Raw genomic sequence first — 12,500 nt, forward strand, 5'->3', positions numbered from 1 at the left:
AAAGCAATATTCACTGTTGCTTAATTTTAGATTGCGTAAAAACCCTTTGGTCCAAGACCAATGGAATTCACAAGATGATGCATTTATAATAAATAATATGCCATCAAAGTTTGTCATTAACATTGGTTTCAATGGCACAACTGTTACCATGGTAGCGGTCATGAAGAAATTCCACGGTAGCAAAGTTCCCAGGCCCAGAATGAAGAATATGATCCATACGGCATTATACCTGGAAGACATTATTCACGTACAGTTTCATCACGGAGCATTAGTTTGGTATTATGAGAAAGCTCCCCTTAAACATTTACCGGTCCCGTGGAGCGTTGGCGGCCGTCATGGTGTCTGTCTGGAGGATCGGTCACTGATTTGTTTCAGAATCTGGCATCAAATCTGAAATCAAATATCATCATTCAGTGATAGTAAACAACAACGCCACAGATGATCTTTTGTTTCCTCATTTCAAACCCAATTTTAGCGAAATGTTTATCCTGTTGCTGCGTTTCTGTAAACCCAAAGCTCCTGAATGACTATATGTCCAACTGCCTTCTGAGATCAGTGTAGGTCTCGGTATTTGCCATGGAAGCGTCTATCATTAATGCAATGTGTTCAAAAATACGCCGTTAACGGATAACCTGGCAGCAAAAAACACAAACATACTCTAAAATCTAAATGAATGTTTATATTTTGATTTCAGTGTCATTTTTCCATGTGCTCGCAATTAGCCTGAATCTCTAAAACAATATTTTAAATATCTCAAATGTTTTGCTTTATCAAGCCTGGGGGTGCAGCGCTTCGTATAATAACAAAAAATTAATTTCCTGAGCTCAGGAGACAGCTCGTCTGGATTTGAGAAAAATATCCAACCCTCAAGGAACGAATCAAGAAATCCTCTGGACTCAAGAAAAGGCCAAATATTGATTAATCCTTCAATTCTTTGAGAACATAAATAAGCGGAAAAGGAGAAACTAATGAACTCCAGAACAGACAGCCTCAGTTTTTCCTACTTGCTTCAATTTTCATTAATATTCATACCCGTGAATAAAATTTTCTATATATTTGCATGTCATTTTTTTTGCCATTTAATTCTTTTAAATGTTGTTTCAGATGAACCAAGAGAGACTAACATCTCCATGGACTACAACGAAGCTTTCCATATGTACTAATCTGCTTAAATGAGATTCACAGGGCATTAAACAAATATGGATCTTATTGACGACAATCATCTTGAAGACACGCTTGAAACTGATGTAACATCCTCCTCCAAAAAGCCTACTTTCAGCAGTCACATAAACACACTTCCTGATGTTTCTGTACACACGGATCCCACTGAAGTACTTTTCATTCAAACAGCTGTCACGAAATACATAACAGACCTCTCAGCAAAGAGATTCATTGGCCGGCAGCTCAAAACACGGGACGCCATATAATCAATCATTATTTTATGCTGCTGCAATTGTATCTTAAAACATTTGTCATTGAGAGATTCATTTTAATTCAAGTTCAAAGTTGCATTTCATATTGTGTTGTACCACTTCTCCACACGTACAGCACATACATTTTTAAATTGCCTTTTTAAAATTTAAATTCAGTTACTCTCGGACCCTAGTTGAACTAAAATAAAATTTAAGATAAATTAAAAAATAAAAAAATTAAATATATTAAAAAAATTATATTTACATATATATATATATATATATATATATATATATATATATATATATATATATATATATATATATATATATATAAGAAACAACTATATAATTATACACAGATGAGGACAGTAGAGATAAAAAAAAAGGCACTTGGCAGATAGGAACACCAACTAGTGAAAAACAAAGAGCTTAAAAATAACTGTAGAATAATCAGTATTTTTTCAATTGCGTTTTTCTGTTCTGGAAATGCAAGTAATTTTGCTGCATAAAATGCTCATAATTTCAGGTTAAACAGGTCAAAATGTCACGGTAAGGTAATCAGTATTTTCCAAAAAGAAACTATTTCCTGCTATTCTATTCTGGAAATTCATTAACTTCACTCTGCACGGTGATTTAAGTAATCGGGTTATGGCAAGCAGGTTAAATTCTGCTTTGAAAACGTGGATCACTAAATCGATTACGCTGGTTTCTCGATGAAAACGTTATCTGAAAAATTCTAACTTGTGTTACAGCTCCACCTCTCCATGCGCGTTTCCAATGCATCGTCATCTGGAGCACAAGACTTCTAATTTACACAGTTGATGTGATTTGTCCAAATTGTGTTACAACCATTGGAAATCTCAGTCACGCTGAGAGAATCTAACTGGAATCGGATTGACCCAACTCAGCGGTGGTCACATGTCCAAACTAGGAGCGTGGCGATACGTGTATTGTACAGTTCATAGCCATTTTCCAAATCAAAGTGCCCTTGTTAGTGGAGACCTGAGTGAGCATTATAGCATAGATAATGCTTTCCAAATGAATACATACATGACACGCACATGCTCTAATCACTATAAGGATGATCACTTTGATTTGGAAAATGCCCTTGTGCCACACGTATCATCTCTTACCAATACAGGCATTTAATGACTTCCTAAGACAACAATATTAATCATACCACCACTTAAACCAAGTCCGGTTGCCCACAGCTGCAGAAACTATGGAGATCCTTCATTTAATAGGAGCAACGCATGCCGTGGTTAATGTCTGAAAGCTAATGAAGCATTTCAACCTTGACCGGACTTCTCTGCCCTCGGGTCGGCAGAAATGAGAGGTTCTGTGGAGATCCGGCTACATCATGGACAACAAAACCTGATGCGCTAACACTAGTCTCAGAACTACATTCATTTAAAACGAGTTTATAGCGGTTGATTTCATAAAAGAAACAACACTAAACGCACACAAAAAATGTAACTTAATTGTTTACAAAACAAATATGACTGCTTATTAAGATTCAAAAGTCTAGGGTCTGTGCAACTCCACAAAAAGTAACAGAATTATTATTAAAGACTACTGCAATTTCAAATGTTTTCTAATGCATTGTAAATTAAAACAATTTATTCCTGTGATGCGAGGCTTTTCAGCATGATAAATCCAGTTTCACGTGATCCTTCAGAAATCAATCCAATATGCCGATTTGCAGCTCAAAAAAAAAAAAAAAAATTCTTGCTATCTGTGCTGCAAACAGTTTATATATTTGCTTCATATTGTTGGTCATACATTTTTCAGGATTCTATAATGAGCAGAAATGTATTTATTTTTAAATGACACTTTTGGGCAGTTTGATGCATCCTTGCTTACTAAAAGTATTACTGCCTACTAAAAAATTGGAAAAAGTTGGATATATTTTGAAGGAGTATATGCATTTACATATACGTCTCCATTTATTAAAAGCCTTCTATCTGCAAACAACCATTCCCATTACATTTCTCCAAACCCTTTCCAATAACATCTCTGATTTATAGTGTACAATCGCTTTCAGATCAGCTCGTGCGCCAAATCTGAAATCCTGGGACTGTGCTTCTAAAAGCTCCCTCAGGGCCTCCATGTTTCACAACAAAGCTGCAGGATCCTGAAATAGTCTGTCTGTTTAGGTGTTGATCCTTGAGCGGACCTCGTGAGCTGTAACCTGAGAATATCGGCAGCGCATTCAAGAACAAGCTCAGAACTGATTTCAGCTCGAGAGAGGCCCGGCGAACCAATTCGGTCCATCTCCGCAAGATGAATCAGAAATCAGTAAATCATTCTGGTGCAGATTCTCTTAGCAATCCTGTTTCTTAACCGTTCTTTTAGGACAGCTTTAAAAGGTTCGGTTGAATTATTTCTCTTATAGAATTGGAGTAATATCAATTCCTCTATTATGAGATTACTTTATCTTTTTGGCCAGGTTTTGTTTAAACTCTAGGGGCGAAGCTTCTTAACCAGGGTGTTTTTGGGGACGTGATATTCAACTAGCAGTAATTTTCTGCCACATTTATAAACGTGCGATCATTCAGAAATTAAGGGCACACGAACGTTTCATAAATCACACGTGAACTCAGTCGTAAGATGATTTGTGCGCAAACGAGGCCCAGTCACTTTACACACGGTACGCTTTCAGATTTAAAACTTTGCAGGGCGTTTTCGCGTTGCTTCGCGAAAGCTCATTTTCAAAAATCCATAATGGGGCATAATAAGAGTGCAGGCAATTGCACTCTTCCAGCAAACTAGCCAAGAAGTGCTAATGTGGTTAAGCAACTTGTTTCCCATCAGAAGAGTTTCAGTCCCAGTGGGAACAGTGTCACGGAGCATCTCTTAAAGCAACACTCCACTTCTTCTGGAAATGGGCTCATTCTCCAACTGCCCCAGAGGTAGTCATAAGTTGAGTTTTAGCGTTTTGGAATCTATTCGGCTGATCTCTGGCGATAGCACTTTTAGCATAGCTTAGCATAGATCATTGAATCCAATTAGACCAGTAGCATCGCGTTCAAAAACGATATTTCGATATTTCTCAACATTTGAAATTGGACTCTGCTGTAGTTATATCGCTTAGTAAGACTGGCGGAAAATGAAAAGTTGCGATTTAATAGGCCGCTATGTTTAGGAACTATACTTTCACTCCGGCGTAATAATTATGAAAGTTTGTTGCCATGCCAGGCGCAGTGATATCAGAAAATAGTCCTCAGCTTGCAAGACACGCTCCCTGTGCAAACAAGAGGGACTGGCTGCTTTCAGGTGCTGCGGTAAGTTATTAAATAATGCTTATTATGCCTGTTTCCAAAAAAAAGTGAAGTGTTCCTTTAAACCAGAAACCACTGATTAACTTGTGTTCCTCTCTAATAAAGATGTGAACTGCACTGAACTAAAGCAGCTGTAAGAATGCACCCTATCATATATCCTTCACCGCAAACCTTTTGTGCAGTGCACTTTCTTTATACAACCACTGATCGAGTAAAGACCCTTTATGAACCACCCCACCTGTGCTAAAGAATACCCAATTTTTATAACAAAACCCCCATGGGTTTAGGGTTGTCACAGAAGAACAGCAGGCCTACTTTTATTTTCCCTGACTCATTCTTAAAGTGTTTTGAGGCCTGTTCTCTACTGCATATCATTCAAGAGTAAGAAACTCACAACTGGCTAAAGCATGTGAAGCAAGTTTGACTTAATGCCATGTTACCAAAGGGATTGAAATAAACAGTACAATATGTCAGCTTATTTACGCCATGCTTCCTGTAAAATCAGAACTCTATAAAAGCACTCCAACCTCTTGAAACACCCAAACCTTAAACTCCTTCAAGTAACACTGCCACCACCTTTTAATGCCTTAATGACACGCACGAGGTCAACGCGAAATGAGTAAAGGATTTGGATTGTGAAAACTAGGTGTTAGATTTGAGAATGTAGCCAGAAAGTTAAGAGCCAAAAGAGTTGGAAGTCACCTTTGTGATACAGGAAAAAAAGAAAAGTTGCTTCTGAGTTAATGCATTCTGATGAAATGATTACAATAAAACAAAAAATGGGCTTTTGGAATAACATGGACGCCATTAGGAATAACCAGGATCTCAAGAAAGTCAACTTTGCCTATTTTGAGTTTGTTGACTTCTGAAAAGAGAGGTACTGTCTCTCTGTCTCTGTGTGTGTGTGTGTGTGTGTGTGTGTGTGTGCAAAAGAACATGCAAGTTTCGCATGGTCAACTGCACACAATACCACATAGAAAACACATTGGTAGTTTCACACCTAACGTGAGCATGCGGCCACACCATGTGAGTTACATCAGGAACATCTGCCTGCTCTGGAAATGACTGAGACCTCAGCATCTCTGCGCACGATAAAGACCACATGAATCTCATCAAAAGAGCACGAGAAGTGCATGCAAGCCACAAGAATCAGCTTCAACCTCAACCGAAACACCAACGAAAATAAAGCACTGATTTAAATGGGCCAATTTCGTTGTAAACAGGATCCAAACAATGACTTTTTCTTAACTACTCGTTGCATAGAATTAACCCTCCCTCTCTTCGCATGTAAAAGTGTCCAAATAAAATTTGTGCACCGAAGTCTCAAAAAGCACCATATTTGCTGTGATAAAAGCGAGCGGTGTCATATTTTAAGAGCAAACTATCATATAGCCAAACTATCCTATATGCAAAAACTTTAAAAGTCTTCCAAAAAATACCTAGCATCATATTGCCACTTCATTGAACGTTTCCAAAATAGTCTGTATTGAACACATGAGCTGTGTTTACTGCTTTTATAGCGATTTTGACTGGCTAGTCTTCTAGTCGCCTTGAAACACCAACGTGTTAAGTTGATGAAGAAATATTTCGCAGGGGTGAAACGAGCACAAAGACCGCCAGTGTAGCCGCAGATCTCAGCCGTCATTAACTAACAGCGGTCACCGGGGCTATTCTTAAAAACGAGACGAGATAACGGGCACGCGCTAAAGCACGCGATTCTGCCTAAAGCGTTTTGACCAAATCCCCGCGTAAAGCCACTACGCTAAACAGCAACCTCGCAGCATCGTTTCGCTCGCCTCCATCTACATTCAAGTCACTTTTCAAGTCGCCGCGTGCCAACCCACGTGCTGGCTAACAAATAAAAGTAACACGCTGACGCGCTCGCGTATACCGGAGAGGTTAGCTACGAGCGCTCCGCCGGGTGTTTGGCCAGCAACGTTCACGGGAGCAATGCGAAGAGGTTTCTAAACCGCTCGGGAGCCGCTTTTAACCTCGCGTGCTAAGTCGTGCGTTAAAACGGCGCGGCAGAAATTCACGTGCTTGATAACGAGGGACGCAAAACTGGTAGCAACTTTTAACCGTCGGTGTTTGAACGCGCGTTTCAAACGAAAGCTATCACAACTATCATTAAAAAAAAAATAATAATAATAATGGTGCACTTCGGAAATGAGGCGTGAGTGAAGTATTCATAAAAACCGAGCCCTACCTTCATGTGAAGAGAGGAGAGAATTCAGACTGTGAGCTCAACACAAAGACACCAGACAGTGAGTGTGTGTGTGTGTGTGTGTGTGTGTGTGTGAGAGAGAGAGAGAGAGAGAGAGAGAGAGTCTACCATTCACTCAACCGATGACGATGATGATGATGATAACTAGTGCTCCAATAAGTAGGCTGCAACACAATTCAATAACACCAGATCTTGAGCTTTACCTTCTCAGTAAAACTGTGTCCACACTAAACGTTTGGACACACTTGGGAAAGTGTTTGAAAGCTTCGGATTAGTTTTCTGGAGAAATGTAACTAGTCCCAACTAACGAATCTCTTCCCAGGCTCGTCTGTTACCTTCATTCAGTCGTTCATGTAGAAATGGATTGTGATGTCCTACAGCAGCTAGGGTCTAGAAACGTGGAAAGGCATCCCAGGTTAAGAGAAAATGTATTACATGCATTGTGTCTGTCCAAACACTACCCAAAAGCTTTAATAAAAGGGGCCAAAACTTGTGCATTATATCTAACTATATATTAAAATGTATGCCTATTTAAAAAAAAATGTATTTTATATCTATCTATCTATATATATATATATATATATATATATATATATATATATATATATATATATATATATATATATATATATATATATTCACACACACACATACACACAAAATTATAAATGACAAATAATAAATTATTTGACATTTTTGGCTCAGGTTTGTGCATATAAGCTCTACACAGTCATGAATGCTGCAATCCGTAATGGCCAAATATAACATCCTCCAAAGCATGTGACAGAAAACTTTGCACTTTGCCTTGCCTGTTGACAATGACAGACATCTGTTCTGGCTCCCATCCTCACTTTCCTGAGGTTCCTGAGGACTCATGACGACTGCATGTCTTTATCGCGTTTCCAAAGAGACGTGTAGTATACAGGTTTTGTTTAAAGCTTAGGTATGATTTATATTTAGAAGTGTCGCTTTCACATGCTTTTCATGGTGTCGCTAAAAATATTCTGCATCATCGCATATCCTTTTGTACGTAAACAAATAAAACAAAGTAAGTGATATATTCCTGGAAGTATTTTATAGGCATCAATAACCTTTTCTGCCATTACAAAGAGAAAGCAGTCCCAATTCTGAGTTCATATAATCACAGTTTTGTTTTTGTTTTGTTTTGTAACTGTGACTTTTATCTTACAATTCAGATTTTTTTCAGAATCTGAATTGCAAGAAATTTAGAGTTTAGAATTTAGAAAATGTCTAAACTGTGAGATAAAAATTACCTTTTTGTTATATACAAGATTAGTACTGCAAGATGTAAACGCAGAGAAAAATAAATATTTTAAATATTTTTTACGTGATTCCTCAATGGATAATATAATAGTGTTTGTCTTTAATCACTGAACTTCTAAATGACTTGATGTTAGTCAAATAGCAATTTATGCATCCTTTCAAAAAAAAAAAAAACTATTTTCATGTCTGGCTCCATTCAGCAACTTTTCATGATGCACTAAATTCTCGTGTGCATGAATAAGATCTACTACGTGATGAAATCCAGTAAGACAATGTTCATTTTCAAGCACTTTGAGTGTATCGTGTCTTGTTTATGTCAATAGGACGGGTTCTGTTTCAGATGAACTTGTACGTCTAAAATAGACCTGGCAGGCGTGTTGTATTCTTATGGGCTGCCGCTTGAATAGAACCGTGTGGTTAGACTGTGTTTGCACTTACAGTCCGACCGCCTACACCCTGTCTAGTCTAAAAGCGATCGTGGTTGGAGTGACACAGTCTCTCCATGGACGTGAAGATTAAAACGTAAACATCCCAAAGAAAATAAAACACTGGAGGGGAAAAAACTCCAAACAAGCACCAACATCCAGTTATCAGATTTAAAATGAGTGCTACACCCTGGCAGCATTTAGACTGACGTCCAAGAGCCTTTACCACAACACTGCCTCCATTCAACACTCTCAAAAAAGTAAAAAGGTACAAAAGTTGTCACCGGTGCAGTACCTTAGACTTTTGTACCTATTAGGGTACAAATATGTACACTTTAAGTATTAATATGTACCTTTAAGGTACCAAAAGGGACCTTTTAGGTACAAACATGTGCCTTTTCAAAAGGACCGCCCGCCCCAGTGACAGCTTTTGTACCTTTTTTTTTTCTGCGAGTGAAACTTAAGTCCTAACCATCCAGAAAGTGAAGGGTGCGTGAAGCGTCAGCACCGTGCTGTTGATCTGGGTTCTGTTCGCTCCGCTCGCTTCAGGAAGAGCGTTCCCGCGATATTTAAGTCGCTTACATTGATGAAAACAAATCTGTTAAAAAACAAAGCAATCGTGAAAGACAATATAGGATGTTTTTAAGGCTAAATGGGAGTCGTCATCTTTAGGAAATCAAATGCTGAGATTTTTTTTTCCGAGGTCAGCTGATCCGGAAAGGGAGATGCTGGGGAAAAGAAAACTGAATCCAATCAGTAAAATGTTCCAGATATTTAGAATCCCTGAAAAAGCGACAGTGCTGTCATTTGCATGGACTACTCGTGATAAACGCGCATATATTCTGGGCATTAAATCTGTGTGCAGTACGTCACGTACCTGGAACAGGAGCCGAGCACATGGCACTGCAACAATCTCTGTAGCATGTGAAATAAAATCAGAGCTGCTCAGAGGACTCTGCTCTGGACATGGGTCTGGTTTTAATAGGCCAATTATTCAGGCATTATATATATATATATATATATATATATATATATATATATATATATATATATTTTTTATAAATGGCAATGCCTTGGCAACCAACCACAAAGCCTATGATATTTTCTTGAACATTTTCATGTTTTGTGCCGTTTACCCAGCATGCTTTGCGGCTGGCATCATACGTTTAAGCTGATAACTTGGTAGGATTATAAAAGTGCATAAAATGGCTTTAGGGGTGCGCTCGACAGTAGCAGCAGTTTATGCTCTTAATGCAAGTTGAATTTCAGGGGGTTTGTTAGTTGATGAAAAGCAATTAATTTATTAAATGATAATTCAATCGTAGTAATTAAAGGAACGGCCTAAATGAATGTAAAATAAGTTAAAATACTAAATGCGTAAAACTTCGGTAAAGTTTCAATAGCGTTTGCTTTTATTCTTCCCAAGGGCATACAATTCAGTAGGGGCATAAATTGAAATATTAATGAAACATGAAATGGAAATATTGATATTTTATTTGTAAACAGCATTTTTTAAATTACTTATTTTAGTTGGCGTTACATAACCAGCGAGTCAAGCCAGTGATTGGATCATTTGATTCACATCGGGACTATACATTGCATTCGATTTAGATCAGACATTCAGAACATGTTCGTGAATCTTTTTTTTTTAAATAGGGCCTTCGAAGCATGCATTGTGAATCGTTAGACTCAAATCTGGACTTTGCTGCAACAGTGGTTTTATTATTAGTTGTGCTACAAATGCCATGGTTAAACTACGGTAGCAAAGCCGCGGTTAAATTGCGGTTACCGTGGTTTAACTACGCTAACCGTGTGGGTTTTGGGGTAAAACAACGGTTCATAAAAAGGCAATAAATGTACACCTTTACAGTTTTAACAGGAGTTTGGATAGTTTACTTCTACTTGTCTAGTCTAGATCAAAATAGCGGTTTAAGGTTGGTTACTATAGTCGTTAAGTTTCTTTTTGGGAAGTAAACATGCATATATGGCCTTAAATGATCTCAAAATCTCAAAGGGTCCTTTAAGTGACTAATGTGTTTGGCTTCCAAAAAAAAAAAAAAAAAAAAAAACACATGGCATATAAAAACTATTTTTTCTCCTAACAACCTTTTAGCCTTTCACTTTTCCTAACGTTTCATTTGAGTTTAAACATACATGGATGTTAAACGTTCTTAATGGAACATTTGGATCCCAATAAAGAACCTTAATTTTTAAGAGCGTGTTTGTATTATGATGTACGGTGTCATTTTCGCACCCCAGATTTATTTTGCATTCACGTTCACCGACATCTGGCTAACAGTCCGAGACAGGTGTTCATAAAATGACAGCACAAAAGAAAACAGCTGGGGCAAAAGTATTGTCGAGATGTGTTTTCCCGCTCAAGATCAGTAAATCTGTCGGATTTCACAGCAATAGCATTAGGAGAAGGCACGCAAAGCGCGGGACTTTTTCTGATTGTTATCTTCAGGCATGAAAAGGGTCTTCCTGCTAAACCTTCTGAGGGAGGAGTATCCTAACGTCCACTCAAAACACATCATGTCCCATTGTCCTCATCAAACTATATCACCTGAGGCCCAGCGGGCAAAGAAAACAAGAGGAAACATGGTTCAACCGACCCAGTGACCCCTGCTCCGTGTTTTTTTTGGTTACGTATTGAAACGGGGCCTAAGAGCCTGGTGAACCAGAAGACAACAGATCCTCCTACGAACCTAATGGACCATCTGACCAAATCTGAAATCAGACATCCGAATATTGCATTCAACCAAAAAATGAACACGTGCTGAAGATTTGCTCACCTTCAGACCATCAAAGATGTGGGTTTGTTTCTGCACGGAAACTGATTTAGAGAAATGAAGCGTTCCATTACAAAGGATCCTCTGCAGCGAATGGGTGCCGTCAGATTGAGAGTCCAAACAGCTGATGAAAACTGATCAAATCCACGCCACTCCAGTCCAGTCCACCACTTAACATATTGCAAATCCAAGAGCTGCATGTTTGCAAGACACAAATCTATTATTAAGGCATTTTAGCTTTAAACCGTTGCTTCTAGCTAAACTATGAAGCCATAATGACTTAATGTAGCTCCAGGTCCAGGAGAAACGTCTCATTTCATTTCATTTCTAAATGTAGTTGAAATGACAATAAAACTTGACTTTGACCTTGACTTGACTTGACTTGACTTGACTTGACTTCAGTCCATCCGGTTGGTCCATCTTCTCACATCAAAATCCACAAACATAACTTTTGCATATTTCTCTCCTGGTTCAGATGATGCAAATGTTCAAATATTACGGACTATAATCTTGTATTAACCATGTCTTGATGGATTTGTTTCATACAAACATGCAGCTTTTATCCACGAGAAACTAAGTGATGAACTGGAGTGATGTTTTTATCAGCTGCTTGGACACTCGTTCTGACGGCAGACAAGTCATTGCTGAGCAAGTGATATAATGATACATTTCTCCAAATCAGTTCTGATGAAGCAACAAACTCCTGACAATGAGTTCAACAGACAGTTCAACAAATTTTTGTACGTTGCCATCAAAAACACAGCGGTTTATACTCATGTCCAAACACATTCTCTGCTAGCCTTCATTCCTTGGTTATCATTGTCACAGAAAGGCCTTTATGTGGGAAAACCAAAACTAAAGCTTCATATCTGCTCCACTCTACGCAGCTTGAGAACAGAAGGTGGGAAAGGAAGAACTGTTTTGTGTTTTGATGTAGTACAGACTAGATAAGACAAAAATGCAGAGGAAAAGTGGTGCAAATACAGTCTCAGCAGTAAAATCACATGCAGAACCAAACTGGAAATTAGTCACATCAATCAGTTTAAGTTTAACGTCAATACATCACATGACTTCTCTCT

General features: G+C 38.2%; 1 protein-coding gene across 3 annotated transcripts in view; it reads right to left on the minus strand.

The window, feature by feature from the left end:
* The window catches only part of slc29a1a (solute carrier family 29 member 1a), a 29,206-nt gene that overhangs the window by 10,279 nt on the left and 6,427 nt on the right, over positions 1-12,500 (minus strand). For 2 of the 3 annotated variants that reach the window (XM_043255935.1, XM_043255934.1), the window contains exons 2-3: positions 309-390; positions 148-229 (exon numbers count right to left, since the gene is read on the minus strand). In XM_043255935.1, the coding sequence (XP_043111870.1) occupies positions 148-229; positions 309-337 (111 nt within the window). In that variant the 5' untranslated portion in view covers positions 338-390. Of the gene's footprint in view, positions 1-147; positions 230-308; positions 391-6,902; positions 7,008-12,500 lie in introns of those variants that run through there. The other variant, XM_043255933.1, reaches the window with a different exon arrangement.

This window comes from Puntigrus tetrazona, chromosome 13 (assembly GCF_018831695.1).
Source record: "Puntigrus tetrazona isolate hp1 chromosome 13, ASM1883169v1, whole genome shotgun sequence".
Lineage (NCBI taxonomy): Eukaryota > Metazoa > Chordata > Actinopteri > Cypriniformes > Cyprinidae > Puntigrus > Puntigrus tetrazona.